At 54.9% G+C, this 16,199-nt stretch overlaps 2 protein-coding genes across 9 annotated transcripts in view; one reads left to right on the top strand and one right to left on the bottom strand.

Moving 5' to 3' along the window:
- The first annotated feature begins 38 nt into the window (after positions 1-38).
- On the top strand, positions 39-12,936 carry GNPTG (N-acetylglucosamine-1-phosphate transferase subunit gamma). Its single transcript, XM_025417072.2, has 10 exons — positions 39-214; positions 289-356; positions 11,393-11,447; positions 11,518-11,601; positions 11,668-11,761; positions 11,843-11,957; positions 12,031-12,113; positions 12,193-12,321; positions 12,403-12,484; positions 12,578-12,936. Exons 1-10 carry the CDS (start codon positions 69-71, stop codon positions 12,640-12,642), a joined length of 921 nt encoding a protein of 306 aa, XP_025272857.1. The 5' UTR covers positions 39-68; the 3' UTR covers positions 12,643-12,936.
- The window catches only part of UNKL (unk like zinc finger), a 29,657-nt gene continuing 26,240 nt past the window's right edge, over positions 12,783-16,199 (bottom strand). For 6 of the 8 annotated variants that reach the window (XM_025417067.3, XM_025417068.3, XM_025417069.3 and 3 more), the window contains 3 exons: positions 15,804-16,006; positions 15,464-15,721; positions 12,783-15,007 (listed from right to left, as the gene is read on the bottom strand). In XM_025417067.3, coding sequence (XP_025272852.1) covers positions 14,852-15,007; positions 15,464-15,721; positions 15,804-16,006 — 617 coding nt within the window. In that variant the 3' untranslated portion in view covers positions 12,783-14,851. Of the gene's footprint in view, positions 15,008-15,459; positions 15,722-15,803; positions 16,007-16,199 lie in introns of all 8 variants that reach the window. The other 2 variants (XM_049111539.1, XM_035717315.2) reach the window with 2 other exon arrangements.

The raw sequence follows: 16,199 nt of genomic DNA, 5'->3' as shown, positions 1-16,199 counted from the left end.
GCCACTTCCGGCCCGGCGGCGCCCACGTGACCGGGCGGCGCCCACGTGACCCCGCGCGCGGCGCAGCGATGGCGGCGAGGCGGGCGGGCGTCCTGGTGCTGCTGGGGCTCGCGGCGCTCGGCTCGTGTCCCTGCGCCCCGGGGCCCCTGCCGTGCGCCCTCCGCGCCGCCGCTGCCGCCAAGATGAAGGTGGTGGAGGAGCCCAACTCGTTCGGGTGAGCGGGCCCGCGGGGCGCGGCGGGGCGCGGCGCCCAGAGCCCGGCCCCCCTGACCCTGCCGCTCCTCGCAGGCTCAACAACCCGTTCCTGCCCCAGACCAGCCGCCTGCAGCCCAGGAGGGAGCCTTCGCCCGTGTCCGGTGAGCGCGGGGCCCTGGCCGCGGACGTGCGGGCCGGGCTGGGCCGGGGGTGCTCCGGGGCGTTTCTGGCTCGCGCGGCGGTGTGAGCCTCCGGCCTCCTTTGCGAGACCTGCGTTTGCCTCTGCGCGGTGCTGAGCTGGCCCCGCTCGGCTGCGGCCGATGCCCGCGGTGTCGAGGCGCTGTTCGCGGGGGACCGCGGCCCTCACCCTGCGCCCTCGGTGCTCAGGCCTTGGAGGATGGCGCCGCCCGCCTTGGTCGGCCGACCCTGTCCGCTTGTTGGCCGGGACAAGCCCTGCTGCGGGGACAGCCCTCCCCCGGACTGCCTCTTGCTTCCAGAGGGAGGACCCCAGGGGTGGACTTGCTGGGTCGCTAAATGAGAAAGATCGGCAGTAAAAAGCCAGGGATGTTTTCTACGTTGAGCGCTGTGAACGTCCACTTTGTTGCAACGTTTAAAACTAGGTTACAGACGTTGTGACACTTTATCCCCTGATAGTTGCGGTTAGCGGTAAGTGTGTGATGGAAGCAGTCCAGGCCCCCCAGGCCTCTCCGTGCCCTCCACAGCTGTCCCACCCCACACTGCCCGGGATTGCTCAAGGGTCTCACGTGCATTTGGTTAATCAGGTGTCTGTATCCTAGACCGGGAACAGGTACCTCTGTACTGTTCGCTCTCTCTCTTTTTTTTTTTTTTAATAAGATTTTATTTACTTATTCACAAGAGAGAGAGAGAGGCAGAGACACAGGCAGAGGGAGAAGCAGGCTCCAGGCAGGGAGCCCGACATGGGACTGGATCCCGGGTCTCCAGGATCACGCCCTGGGCCAAAGGCAGACGCCAAACTGCTGAGCCATCCAGGGATCCCTGTTTGCTCTTTAAAAAAAAAATAGGGGCTTTCATGACCTTGACTTTAGGGAGTCCAGGCCAGGTGTCTGACAATGATTTCCTGGATTGGTCTGGGTTATGTCATTTGCCTTGTTCTGCTTTCTTTGGTGTGTGCTTTGTGAGTGGGATGGTAGGCTTGGAAGCTGATTACAGTCAGGTGGTCAGGTTCAGGGTGGGCAGGGATCCTTCACAGGGAGGAGCGCACCGTGGGGCGTCGTGTTGGAGGGCAGGGCTGCCAGTGTCTGTCCACTGTCGAGATGGGCTTGTGCCTCCGATCGTGGCCCAGTAGCCTCACGTTTATTCCAAGGGAGGAGGAGAGTGCGTGCCCACCTTCTACCTCTCTCATGCCATCTGTATCTACTATGGTCTCTGATAGAGAAGACCTTTACTTTCTTCTCCTTTCTCTTTTGTTTTTGAAGATAATTATCAGCTGAGATTTAAGTTCTATTTTTATTGAGCCATAGTGGAGGTGTTCAATTTGAAGAAGTGTAGCAGTTGGCCAATCCATGTCCTTGTTGCCCAAAACACGGAGAACAGTTCCACCACCCAGAAAATGACTGTGTGTTCCTTTCCAAATCCTCCTCCTCCTCCTCAGCCTGGTGTCTGTCACTGTAGAGGAGCCTCCTCTGTGCTTGGCCTCCAGCTAAATGGAGCCCCAGAGCACACCATCCCGCATCTGGTTTCTTTCTGGCCTCGTGTTGGATTCATACACGTTGTCAGGTGTCTCACTGTTCTTACTGGTGAGTACATATTAAAAACTGTAAATGAGGGATCCCTGGGTGGCGCAGCGGTTTAGCGCCTGCCTTTGGCCCAGGGCACGATCCTGGAGACCTGGGATCAAATCCCACGTCGGGCTCCCGGTGCATGGAGCCTGCTTCTCCCTCTGCCTATGTCTCTGCCTCTCTCTCTCTCTCTCTCTCTCTCTCTGTGGCTATCATAAATAAATAAAAAAATTTAAAAAAAAAAAAAAAAAAAAAAAAAAAACTGTAAATGAGTGTGGTCTCTGGTTGATTGTGTTATGCCTGTGTCGATTTCCTGGTCTGGGTGATGTACCAGAGTTAGGTGAGGACTGACTAGGAGAGGCTGGGCGATGGTACATGGACCATTTATTTATTTTATATAGAGAAAAACGCTCACGAGTGGGGAAGGGCAGAGGGAGGGCGAGTCCCAAGCAACCACCCCACTGAGCATGGCGCCCCACATGGGGCTCAATTCCACAACCCTGGAATCATGACCTGAACTAAAACCAAGAGTAGGACACTCAACTGATAGAGCCACCCAAGCGCCCCAATTTTTACTTGACTTTAAACAATTTTATGGAATGCCTGCATGGCTCAGTCTGCCTTTGGTTCAGGGCATGATCCCGCGGTCCCGAGACCTAGTCCCACATGGGGCTCCCTGCATGGAGCTTCTGTCTGCCTGTGTCTCTCATGAATAAATAAATACAATTAAAAAAAATTTTGTGATAGGGCCAATTTGAAGCACGTGGGGAAGTGGAGGGAAGGACATGTGAGACCCCAAGTCCCTGCACTCAGCCTGGGCCCTCACCCCACAGCTGTGTTACTGTGAAACAAATTTCTCACAACTTAGCTCACTTGTAAATATCTTGGTGGGATGTCCTAAGGGCATAGGAACGTCATCTTCATCACACTTTTTTAAAAAGCACTAATTCTTCAGTAAAAACCCCCTTGGTGCTTTAGATTTCTAATTGTGTCAAAATTTTTTAAAATTTTTATTTATGATAGTCAGAGAGAGAGAGAGAGAGGCAGAGACACAGGCAGAGGGAGAAGCAGGCTCCATGCACCGGGAGCCTGACGTGGGATTCGATCCCGGGTCTCCAGGATCGCGCCCTGGGCCAAAGGCAGGCGCCAAACCGCTGCGCCACCCAGGGATCCCTGACCTACTGATTAATAAGGTTTTTAATGTAGTTGTTTCCAAAGACGCAGAGAGAAGGTCCAGGAATCTGGGGTGTGTGTGTGGGGGGGGGGCGGGGACGGGAGCCGAGGTGCCCGGGGCCTGCAGCAGGAGCGGCCCAGCTGCGTGTCTTCGCTGTGACTCCAGAAACTGCATAAACTGATTTTTCAGGACTATCCCTTTTTAGAAAATACTTATTCCTAAACCAGCTGTAACGTGATTGGACAAACGTATAGTCTCTAAAAATGTTAAGAGTACAAAAGCCAAAAATCTGTAGCAGGCCAAAGGAAATGACACCAGCAGCTTTACGGCCGCGCCGCCCTCAGTGGAGGGAGCGTCCGCCCCGTCCGTGTGGTTCCAGGTCAGGCTAAGGCTTTAAGTCACGTATTCTCAAAAGAGCTAGCTGGCCTTTCCTGAGAAGTTGCTTTAACAGTTTATGCTGCAGACAGAAGGGTTCTGATCTGCGACATGTACGGATACAAGAGTAGGCCCCTGGACGCTTGACCTGTCCACATTACGCAGCTCAAATAGTTTCCTTCAAAACACTTTAAAGCTTATTACGGCAGAACTCTGGAGTTTTACCAGTTCTCCCCACCCAAATGTGTGTGTCCTTTACTGTGACTCAAGCAGCTTTCCCAGAGCGAGGTGTGCAAAGGTTGGTTTAAGAAAGGGAAGGGGAGGGCTCAGTCGGTATCCCTGGGTGACTTTAACTCTCATCCGATCAGTGCAGTGACAGGCACAGAGAAAGTGGTCTCAGGAAAAGCTAATTCTGTTAGTCAAGCTTTGCTTTTTAAAAACTATTACTCTTCCAAAACAGAACCTTTAACGTGAGAATCTTGACTTTAATGAAAATTGTGCGAGGATTTTCTTTAATGATTAAAATCAAAACTCAGAAGGTCAGAGACCTAGGAGAGAGCCAGTGGCTCTAACGATGATTGGCTGTTTTGTAAAGCCTGGCATCTAAAATACAAAGTGAAAACCAGCACAAAGATCATGACGGTTACACGGCAGCTTCCAATCTCTTAATTTTTAAAGACGACTATTTTGAGAACGTACAACGCGCATAAACAAAAATGGTTCCAAGTGAAGTACACAACAAATATTGAAAAAAGGTCTACGAGAAAAGTTTCCCTCATTCAGTCTGACAAAAGTCCATCTCTTTCAGCAAATAAATCATAATTCTAAAGGGAATGTAAGTTAATCGTGGATTCAACACCGCCTGATGCGGTGTACAGGTGAGCGGGGGAGCGCGCCTCTACCTTCGCAGCCCGAGCCCGGCAGGGGTCAGAGCTCAGGGCCCACGCACAGCTGCCGCACGTCCCACGGGCTCCGGGCTCCGTGGGAAGCAGAACCCAGAGCTCACATTCAGATTTTCCGTGTCTTCTAGAACATGAGCTTCGATCTCGGTCTCCTGTCTTTAGCACAGAAGACTGGCGACATTCAGTCGTTTGCCCAGATAGTTCGGCGCCGAGGGCCGTGAAGTCCTAGCGAAGCAGGGAAAGCGAGCGCCCCGGGGCGGGGCGGGGGGGGGGCTTTCTGGCGCTTTCCAGCAGGAGACAACAGAAAATATCGGAGACATTAAGATCTTCAAAGCAAGACGCACACAACAGTAAGCCAGCTGCCTCCTCACAGATGCAACTAAACGGTTCATCTAACTCGTTTCCAAAAGTAAACATGATTTTTAAATTTTTTACTAATCTCCACACCCAATATGGGGCCCAAACTCAGGACCCTGAGATCCAGAGTTGCAAGCAAGTTCCTCTGACTGAGTGGGCCGGGAGCCCCTCAGATTCCATTTTTGAAACGATAGGACCACTTAATAAAGACTGAAGTGTCCTCTGCAGAATATTGAGGAATATTACAAAGTTGATTTCTAAAACCAGTGATGTTTTCTTTTTCAAAAGCCACGTGTGCGCTCTCCTGGCTCTCAGACACCAGTGCCTGGAGTTTGGGAGTTTGGAGATGATGGTTTTCTTTTCCATAGTTGTCTAATTGCCAACAAAGCAAAAGTCTCTACGTTTCCATGACTTCACTTGTCCATTTGTGCTCAGTAATGGCAGCAGCAAAAAAAAACCAAAACCATTGAGCCTAGCAAGTGTATACAGCAGCACGACGGGGTCCTGTGGGGTCGGCAGGTGGCACCAGCGGGGGTCCAGTCTGTGCAGACAGGCTCCCCTCCATGGTTCTTCTGGCTTAATTCTCTCAAGTACGTGGCTTTTTCTTGGAGTTCAAAGAGTTGGAGGCTGATCGCAAAGCGCTCACTGTAAATGGTTTTCAGTAGTCCCTCTCCATCGGATCCGAGCTCGGAGGCTGCTGTGTGTCCTGCGAGTGGCCTCCAGGAAACAGCTGGGGGCTTACCCTGAGGCCCACTGCCTTCCTGTGTTGCCCCCACCTTCCAGCTGCTGGGTCACCTCCCCGTCTCTCTGCTCCGGACACTGGGGGGGTGCTCATCTGGGCCCAGCCACCTTGGCGGTGGACCTCCCAGCAGGAGGGGCAGCCTGGTGGCACGTTACTTCTTTGCTTTATTCTACACAGATGATGATGTCAGAACTCTCCCGTACCCTTCCTGTGAACTTGTGCAAGTCCGTGCTCTTAAGTCAGTCGGAGCGGTTCTTCCTGTGAGCTCATGTTCCTGAGTGTATACAGCTTAGATTATGCTTTGAGTTTAGCTGTAGGGACTTCGAGTCATCCTTTTAACTTTGAACCTATAAACAAGTTCATACGGTTCACATGTAAACCTGTAGAGACAGGTGGGCTCAGTCTGCTCTTTTGTCTCATCCCATTACGTTGTGCTCCCTGAGGGGCCCGCTGGTTGGTCCTTTATAAAACTGAGATATGGGGATGCCTGGGTGGCTCAGGTGTTAAAGCGTCTGCCTTTGGCCCAGGGCGTGATCCTGGAGTCCCGGGGTCGAGTCCCACATTGGGCTCCCTGTGTGGAGCATGCTTCTCCCTCTGCCTGTGTCGCTGCCTCTCTCTGTCTCTCATGAATAAATAAATAAAATCTTAAAAAAAAAAACAAACTGAGATACGATATAGAACGTTAAAATCATTCCAGGTGTACAATTATCTGCTGCAATATTTGTACATACTGGAAAGTAATCGCCACAGTAAGTGTAATTTAAAAAAAAAAATTGGGGGATCCCTGTGTGGCTCAGCGGTTTGGCGCCTGCCTTTGGCCCAGGGCAAGATCCTGGAGTCCCGGGATCGAGTCCCACGTCAGGGTCCCGGCATGGAGCCTGCTTCTTCCTCCTCCTTTGTCTCTGCCTTTCTCTCTATGTCTATCATAATTAATAAATAAATAAATTAAATAAATAAATAAATATTTATAAATAAATTATTTTTTAATTTTTATTTATTTATGATAGTCACAGAGAGAGAGAGAGAGAGAGAGAGGCAGAGACACAGGCAGAGGGAGAAGCAGGCTCCATGCACCGGGAGCCTGACGTGGGATTCGATCCCGGGTCTCCAGGATCGCGCCCTGGGCCAAAGGCAGGCGCTAAACCACTGCGCCACCCAGGGATCCCTATAAATAAATTTTATTTACTCATGAGACAGAGAGGCAGAGACCTAGGCAGAGGGAGAGGCTTTGGCTCAGGGCATGATCCTGGGGTCCTGGGATCGAGTCCCGCATCAGGCTCCCTGCATGGAGCCTGCTTCTGCCTCTCTCTGTGTCTCTCATGAATAAATAAATAAGAATCCTTAAAAAAAAATCCACTCTCTTGGGATACCTAGGTAACTCGGTTGAGCACGTGGCTCTTGATTTTAGCTCAGGTCATGATCTTGGGGTGGTGGGATTAAGCCTTGAGTCGGGCTCCGCACTGAGCACAAGGCTGCTTGAGATTCTCTCTCTGTCCCTGCCCTACATGCACACACTCTTGTTCTCTAAAAATATGTAAATAAGGGATCCCTGGGTGGCGCAGCGGTTTGGCGCCTGCCTTTGGCCCAGGGCGCGATCCTGGAGACCCGGGATCGATTCCCACATCAGGCTCCCGGTGCATGGAGCCTGCTTCTCTCTCTGCCTGTGTCTCTGCCTCTCTTTCTCTCTCTGTGACTATCATAAATAAATAAAAATTAAAAAAAAATAAAAATAAAAATAAAAATATGTAAATAAGACTTAAAAAATGTACTCAGCAATTTTCAAATATACAACACAGTATCATTAGTTATAGTTACCATGCTGTACGTGACATTCCCATGCCTTATTTATAAGTGGAAATTGCGATCTTTGACCCCCACCATTTGGCCCAGCCCTCGCCCCTGGCAACCACTAGTCTGTTCTCTGTATCTTGGAGCTTGGTATTTTATTTTTTTAGATTCCACATGTGACCTCATCCAGTATTTGTTGTGCTGATGGTGGTGTAGTGGCTTCTGGGTCCATTCGTGCTGTCACAGAGGGCAGGATTTCCTTTTTTATGGCTGAATATGGCTGCATGGTAGTTGCTGCATCCGTGTTTACCACCTCTTCTTCGCCCATCAGCGGACACGTAGGTCCTCTCCATGTCTTGGCTGCTGTGGATAATCCTGCTCTGAGCACGGAGGTGCACATTTCTTTTTCAGATGGTTTCATTTTCTTCAGATAAACATCACAATAAATATCCACAGATCATATGGTATTTTTATATTTTGAGGACCCTCCACACAATTTTCCAAGTGGCTGCTCCAGTGTGCATTCCTGCCAGCAGTCCACGAGGTTCCCGTTTCCCCATGTCCTCGCCAGCACCTGCTATTCCTGCGTGGTTGAGGTCACCGTTCTGGCAGGTGTGAGGATAACTTGTCATGGTTTTATGGGGCGTTTCCATGGTGGCGAGTGATACCGAGCACCTCTGCGTGTACCTGCTGGCCGCCGGGTGGTCTCTTCTGCAGGACTGCATGTGCAGACCCACTGCCTGCCTTGGACTGGGGTTTTCGGTCTTGAGTTGAAGGAGTTCTCTGTATGTTAAGGGTATTATTAGTCCCTTACCAGATAGAGGACTTACAGATCTTCCCTCCCATTCCGTAGGCTGCCTTTTCATTTTGTTGGTCTCTTCACTGCGCAGAAGCTTTTTACTCTGACATGGTCCCAGCAGCCATGCAGAGGCCCCGGGTTCCCCACACCTGACCAGTTTACCTTCCTGCGCGCGCGCGCGCGCGTGTGTGTGTGTGTGTGTGAACAGTCCTCCTGGTGGTGGGTGTGGAATGAGCTCTCATCTGGGACCCTGGGGTCACGACCTGAGCTGAAGGCAGATGCCCAGCCACTGAGCCACCCAGGCATCCCTGAGTTTCCATTTTAATTTTAGGATGGTTTTTTCCTATTTCTGCAAAAAAAATAAATTGAAGTTATTGGCATTTTGATATAGATTGAATTAAGTCTTTTAGGGTAGTGTTCACATCTTAAGTTTTCCTATCCATGAACACGGGGCATCTCTCCATTTACTTCATTTACATCTTTAATTTGTCAGCTACGTTTTGTAGTTTATACACGTATTTTGCATCTTTGGCTTATTTCCAAGTGTTTTTTTTCTATCGTAAATGGAATTGTTTTCTTTGATTTCCTTTCTGGATTGCTGCTAGTGTAGAGAACACACTGGTGTTTGCCAACCTCGTGTCCTGCAGCTTTGCTGGCACACTTCTGTGGATCAGGTTTTCTGCACACACGACCGCGGCTGTAGTGGTATTTCTTCCTTTCCAGCGTGGAGGCTGCTGTTGCTTGTCCTGCTGTGTGCACCCCGGCTGGAAGAAGCTCGCGGAGTGGGCCGGGGCCTGTCCTGGGCCGGCTGACCTCCTGGTTTGTAGAGTGTTGGCATGAAAGGGGTTGAAATCCGGCAGGTGCTGCTGTGTGCCTCCACCGCGTGGTCACGGACTCTCCCGTTCCTTCTTCTGGATTACATTCGTTGTGGGATCTCGAACATCCGTGTATTTTGGGAGTGACCCCCACTTGGTGAGGGCGTGGGATCCTTTTAATGTGCCATCGGAGCCCATTTGCTGGTGTTTCCGTTGCAGATTTCCCGCATGAACGTTCATAATGGACCTTTTAGACTTTGGTCGCGCGCTGAGGCTGGCCTCACGGAGTGAAGGGGCAGCTTCCAGGAGCGCCTGCGGAGGGACACCGTGTTCCTGGGGGCTTGTACACGTCACATAGGTCATCGGGGTGTACGTTTCCCATGGTGCTCTGTTCTCTCAATTCTGCAGAACTCACAGCGTCCCCACTTTCGTAGCTGATTATAGGAATTTGTGTGTGTGTGTGTGTGTGTGTGTGTGAATCTAGCTAAAGGCTTATCGATTTTGTTGATCTTTTAAAAGAACCAGTGTCGGGTTTACTGATTTATTTTTGTCTCTGCTCCAGTCTTTATTATTTTCTTCCTTCTGCTAGCTTGGAGTTTAGTTCCATCTTTGTCTAGTTCGTGAGAGTGTAAAGACGTGAGGTCTCCCTTGTCGCCTGTACCAGAGCCCCCTTTAGCTGTCACCGTGTCCCAGAGTAGTTTCTGATTTCCCTTGCGATTTCCTATTTGACCTAGTGGTCAAGAGGTAATTCCTGTAAGTCTGTGAACCTCCCCCACCTGCTGCTGCTGTGATTTCGGCCTTCCACTGTGATCGGGAAGGAAGGTGTGCGGGAGTACCTCGTGTCGGGCCCTTGGTCTCCTGGCAGCTTCCAGCCTAGGGGCTGCCCTGTGTGGGGCCCCCCGCGCAGGCCGTGTGTCGCCGGCACGTGCCTCGGGATGCAGGGTGCCGTTGGTGTACCCTAGGGGACGGGCTCATGGGAACCAAGGCGGCACAGCCTTGTGGCTTCTCTGTCCCTTGCATCTTGCGTGGCTGTTGATGCTTCTTCCAGGCGACAGGTTGGATTTCATGCTCATCGCCCCTGTGTATATTCTGGGTCTGTTTTCTCTGGTAACCACGGGAGCGGAGGGTATGGGAGGTCATTCAATTCTAATTTGAATTTTTGTCAGTTTTCATCACATACAAAACTGCAGCTCCGGCCCTCCCCCCGCTGTCACCGGGTTGCACGCGACCTCTTTGGACGCTGCGCCCGGTGGCAGAGGCCTAGGGTGATGCTTTACGCGTCCGTCTTTCGAGTTCTGTGCATTTTCAAGTCAAACGTAGACCCTCCGTGGCCTTGCAGTCTGGCCGCGTCCTCACTGGGGAGGAGACGGTCCTCATTCTGTCTGGATGAGGAAGGCCTCGGTGGCCCACGGGGAGGGTACATGGTGCACGCCGATCCGCCCAGCGGGGCGGGGTCCTTCGAGCTGCCACCGGGGCTGGGGAGGCTTGGGGCCAGCTGCTCAGATTGGTCAGTCCCCGGCTCTATCCAGGCGGGAGGCCTCTGTCCTGGGCTCGCCCTGCCGCGGCTCACTGGGTCTCCCGTGGGCTGAGGGGCTGGAGCCTTCCTGCGAATCCTACCTTGGGGGTTAGTTTTCAGCTCCAGCATTTCTTTTGTGGTTTCTTCCTGTAATTTTTTTTTTTTTAAATATTTTATTTATTTATTCACGAGAGACATGGAAGCAGAGATACAGGCAGAGGGAGAAGCAGGTTCCATGCAGGGTGCCCGATGTGGGACCCGATTCCAGGATTCGGGGATCATGCTCTGAGCCAAAGGCAGACGCTCAACCACTGAGCTACCCAGGTGTCCCTCTTCCTGTAATTTCTCTGTCCATGTTCCTTTAGTTCTTCGTTAAGTCTGGCGTCCGGGCTTCTCCTGGGAGGGTTGTCACCCTGCCCCGGGCTGGGCCATGTTCTGCTGTTGCTCCGTCCACCTCGTGAGGACTTGCAGGGATCCGGGCTCCTGCTGGCGGGGCTCCTCGTCAGCTGTGTGCACGGGGCCGCCCGCGGGCCTCAGGGTGCTGTCGTGGGTGCCCCACCATAAGTCCCGCAAGGCTCTCCGTCCCCTGCAGCTTTCCTGAGCCTTGCCCACCTTGCCTGCCTGAGATCCAAGTTAGGCAAGACGGAGCCCAGGGCAGGGGCAGCCCCAGCCTGTCGGAAGGTCGCAGAGCTGGCCCGTCCTCCTGCTGCGCCAGAGGCCGTGGCAGGTACAGACGCCCCGAAACTGGCCTCACCCGCTTGAAGGCTGCTTGGGGTTGGCTTGGGTGCTCCAGACTCCCACGAGGTTGTTCTGATGGTTTCTGGTTTCTTTGACGTGTCCTGACGTCACTCGGCTCCTGCGTCCCCATCTCTCAAGTTTAAGGCCACCTTGGTTTCCGAGGAGGGGCGTTGCTGGGCGGCCTGTGCACCTGCAGCACACGCTCGACTCCAGCCCTGTGCTCTCTTCCAGGGCCTGCACACCTCTTCAGGCTTTCTGGCAAGTGCTTCAGCCTGGTGGAGTCCACGTGAGTGCAGGGGGCCAGGGGCGGGGGTTGGGGGCGGGCGCCGGGCCCCCTGACGCACCTGTGCCCCCAGGTACAAGTACGAGTTCTGTCCCTTCCACAACGTGACGCAGCACGAGCAGACCTTCCGCTGGAACGCCTACAGCGGGATCCTGGGGTGAGTGGGGCGGGCAGGGGGTGCTGGGCCAGCCGCCCGCCCCCCTTCACATGCTGTCCCCCGCAGCATCTGGCACGAGTGGGAGCTGTCCAACTACACCTTCAAGGCCATGTGGATGAGGGACGGCGACTCCTGCCGCACCCGGAGCCGCCAGAGCAAGGTGGGTGGGCAGTGAGGGCGCGGGTTACCCCCCCCCCCCCCCGGTCCCTTGAGGCTGTGCCCACCGAGGCTGTGCCTGCAGGTGGAGCTGGCCTGCGGGAGCAGCCACCGCCTGGCCCACGTGTCTGAGCCAAGCACCTGTGTGTATGCGCTGACCTTCGAGACGCCTCTTGTCTGCCACCCACACTCCCTGTTAGGTAGGAAGTCCCTGGGCGGGGGCGGGTGGGGCAACAGAGCAGCTCAGCTGAGGCTGTGTCTGTTGGGTCGCAGTGTACCCGGCCCTGCCCCCGGCCCTGCAACAGAGGTGGGACCAGGTGGAGCAGGACCTGGCCGACGAGCTGATCACGGCCCAGGTGAGGGGCTGGGCGGGCAGCCCCGGGCCCGGGCTCACCGCGGCCGGGAGCCGGGCGAGCCCTCTTCCCCCACCTCCAGGGCCATGAGAAGCTGCTCAGGGCGCTTTTTGAGGATGCAGGCTACTTAAAGACCCCGGAAGAAAGTGAATCGGTGCAGGAAGGAGGGGCTAAGGCCCCAGTGTTCCAGACCTTGGAGAACTGCAGTGAGGTGCGGGCAGGAACGGGCGTCCAAGCCCCAGGGTGGCCTCCCTTCAGCCTCCCGGCTGCCCTTGGAACTCTTCTGTTCCAGGCACATAAAGAGCTGTCAAAGGAGATCAGGAGACTGAGGAGTGTGCTGACACAGCACGGCATCCCCTACACGAAGCCTGCAGGTAAGTCATGAGCAGGTGCAGGGCCCCAGCCCACCTGGGACCTACCGCCTGGGGGCCAGGCCCTGTGCCAACTGCTGCTCGGTGTTCTGGCAGAAACTTCCAGCCCTGAGCACATGGGCCCCAAGACACCCACAGATGGGACCGCAGAACAGCTCTGAGGCGACGTGGGACTGCGTGGGAACACCTTGTGACCTGAGGGCCAGAGGGCAGCACCAGACTGGAGATGGGGGACCTGGGGCGTGCATCCTCTGCCTTCTGGCCCGTGGGCCCCCAGGCTCAGCTCAAAGAGGCAGACAAATAAAGATTCAAAGTTTTAATTAATTCCTGTACTGATAAAAATAATTCCATGAATTCTGTAAAGCATTGCATAAATGCTGTAGTGTAAAAAAAATTTAAACAATTGTTAACTTGAAACAATTCACTATAAGTAAATGATTATGCGTTAAAAATAACTACCTTCCAAGTTAAGAGTGTTCCATTCCAGTAACATTCTCATCTAAATACTCCGAACAAACATAGATAAATTAATCCACATGATGCGTCCACAGTGAGCCGAGGTCTCCTGTGGCCCCAGTCATAAACAGCGGGGTTAGGGCACCAGAGCCGAGAGGCAGCGGGACGGCAGCCGGAGGGAGCACTGCGCCTGGCGCTGCTGTCGCCCGCCTGCAGGACCCCAAGGCCTGCAGGGTGGGGAAGGCTCCCCCAAGACACGGGGCAGGAAGGACCCAGACGAGCAGCCCCCTGGGCACCCCTGGAGTTCCACTTGGGCAATTCTGGAGGGGGTCCTGGTGGCACACCTGGCCTCAGGGCACGTGCAGGGGAGGGGGGTCCCCAAGATGCCGCAGCTCCAGTCTCCTGCTGCACGGCAAGAACCGACCAGAGTAGCTTATACATAAACCTCAAGCTTAATTATCCTTAGTTTATAATTTGAAAATATCTAGGCTAGGTATTGATAATAAACATTGTCCTGTTTCCCAAAAAAGACCAAAGGCCTGAAATGGGAAACAAGTGCATAAATATTAATAAAAATAAAGAATTTTATACGGTGATAACAGTAGCACAAAATATACGTCATTTCTAAGAGCTAATAAATCATCATCACTATCATTAAAAACAAAGCAGATTCACTAAAAACAAGTCAATAATCCCCCGTAGTCGTGGACTAGCTGCAGAACGTCATGGGTCCGCCTTTAAAAATGACAGAGCTATCAGTTTGTTTTACGTTAAAAAAGGTTTTTAAACCTCTTACTATAGTATTTGGTTACTGATAAAAATTTTTACCGAACCACTTTGCACTTTACAAAATGCTATTAAAAGTCTTTGGCAAAGCCACGGGTGGCCGAAATGTGCCCGCGCTCGTGTCCATGCCAGAGGGGCACCTGTCTCCGCCCCTGCGACGGACTCAGGGCGCCCTCCTGGCAGCTGCTGGCGGGAGCCTCACGGAGAGCAAAGTCTGCATAAACTACAGACACCCTTCGCTTCCCCCCAGATTTCTAGGAAAAACCACCCGGTGTGGACCAGAGAGGATTCAAGTCATCACCAAAACCAGACCCGTTCTCAGGAGCGTCTGTGCCACGGCCGGGTGGCCAGGCTCTGTCGGCAGCGGGGGGTCGCCTGAGGGGTCCTAGGGCGCAGCCTGGGAGCCTCTTCCTCGGAGGCTGGCATCCAGCTGCGGGCCTGGCCGTGGGCGAGTCTCTGGCCTCAGGTTTCCCGAGTGGGAGCCGGGCCACCCTCCGGGTGGGCTCCCAAGGCTGCAGAGACTCAGGCACGACTCTGAAATAAGAGGATACCCGGCGCCATGGAGCCCCTGGGCCCCGCCTCCCACTGGGGGAGCGAACCAGGCTGAAGGCGGCCCCCCCACCCCCGGCGAGGCTCAGGCACTTAGAAAAGTGGCCACAGGTCACGGAGCGTGATGGGGCTCGAACGCCATTTCCTGGTCCTGGAATCTAGAACTCCAGTGATGTGCACGTGCACGCAATTGGGAGAGTCCCCTTCACAAAATTAAAAACCTCTAAATGTGTCTTTCAGTATCACTGCTATAAATACTATTTGTTTGCACTTAATTTGAAAACTATAAAAAAATCCTAGGCATTTCTCACTACTAGATAAACGCTCATTTCGTAAGTACTAACTTCTGAATAGGAAATCTAAGTCTTTACCATACCATGAACGAACAGTAAGCGGAGAGGAAACAGAGGTTCACAGTACACATAAAGCTTCATGTCGCATATTAAAAACCACGGACCTAGAAAGCAGCTTAGAGCAACTTACGAAGTCCCAGTCCCCCTGCGTACAAAGTGCTTGGCGGGGTCATAGTCCATCAGGCCTGCGGGCCCCGCAGGGTCAGGCAGGGGCACTGGGCAGCGGTCACCACGGGAGGGGCTGGCCCTCGCAGTAGGCGCAGGGGGGCGCGCCCGCAGCGCAGGGCTCGCAGAGCACACGGTGCTGGCAGGGCTGCAGGACGCCGCCGTGGGCGCGCTCCCGGCACACGGCGCAGTGCTTGGCACGCAGCTGGAAGATCACCTGCGGTGAGACACAGGGCAGCTGGGGCAGGGCCCAGGAAAGCCCACGGGGCCTCTGCGTCCCAGGGGTCCCCGTGGCCACGGGCGTGGGCAGGGCTGCCGCGGGGGGGGGGGGGAGGGGAGGGCAGGGGAGGGGAGGGGAGGGGAGGGCGGCCAGGCAGCAGGGGCTTCTGCCCCGCCCCACGGGCTGCAGCCCGACATCAACCCACGCCCGCAGTCTGCGGCTCAGAGGCTAGGCCCCTGCAGGAGAGTGTGGGGGGCCTACGAGCCTTCCAGACGCCCCCAGGTTCTAACGACAGGCCCCGCGTGAGAGGGGGCTGCAGCGGGGGCAGGAAGGGCAACGGGGGCAGCAGGCAGAGCACCCACCAGGGACCCCGGGGCGGCCTCCCTGCGGGGGCGGGGGCGGCTGGCAGGGTGCCCGGTGGGCAGAGGGGGGCCAGGTGGCACCCGCACTCACCCCATCCACGGCCTCCAGATCCAGGCGCAGCTGACTCTGCAGGGAGTGCAGCTTCGGGAGGGGCACGGTGCCCAGGTCTGCACAGCGCCGCAGCCCCGCCAGCGCGGTGCACAGCCCGCGGCCCTCCAGCTCCTCCTGCAGCCGCTGGAACTGCGCCTCCACCTCCTCCTTCTTCTGCAGTGCCAGCCGCCGCGCACTGTCCGCCGCCAGGGCCCGCTCCTTCGCCTCCTTGGCCTCCCGCTGCCACGCGTCACACGCCTGAAACCCGGGGGGGCTGCAGCAGGCGGGCAAGGGGGGCCTCCCCCCGCGGGCGCACGGGTGTCCCCCCCGCCGCGCTCACCTGCTTCACCTGCTGCCAGGACTCCTCCCATTGCCGGATCTTCCTCTTGGCCTCGTCCAGCTGCCGCCTGACCCGGGCCAGCTCCGCACCGCTGGGGCTCGCGCCTGACGAAGGGGCAGGGCCGGGGTTCAGGATCGGGGTCGGGCTGGGAGAGAAGCTGCCGGAGACAAAGTCCCAGATGCTCCCGGGGACGCCGTTCAGCCCTGGGGTGGGGGGGTGGGGGCGGTCACCACGGTGCTGACGCCTGCCCCATCCTTTCCTGATCCTTCCCCCCCATCCTTCCCTCATCTCTCCCCCGATCCTTCCATGCTTCCCCCCATACTTCCCTCATCTTTCTCTGATCCTTCCTCCATCCTTCCCTGATCCTTCCGCCCGGATTAAAGCGGAAACGAGGTC

This window comes from Canis lupus, chromosome 6 (genome assembly GCF_003254725.2).
Source record: "Canis lupus dingo isolate Sandy chromosome 6, ASM325472v2, whole genome shotgun sequence".
Lineage (NCBI taxonomy): Eukaryota > Metazoa > Chordata > Mammalia > Carnivora > Canidae > Canis > Canis lupus.
This window is presented reverse-complemented; position numbering and strand designations above follow the sequence as displayed.

Bases quoted from the DNA above. Each gene is read 5' to 3' on its own strand.
- GNPTG (XM_025417072.2), top strand. From the start codon at position 69: ATGGCGGCGAGGCGGGCGGGCGTCCTGGTGCTGCTGGGGCTCGCGGCG. The intron at 11,448-11,517 runs GTGAGTGCAGGG...CTGTGCCCCCAG, and splicing joins TTCAGCCTGGTGGAGTCCAC to GTACAAGTACGAGTTCTGTC. The intron at 12,114-12,192 runs GTGAGGGGCTGG...CCCCACCTCCAG, and splicing joins ACGAGCTGATCACGGCCCAG to GGCCATGAGAAGCTGCTCAG.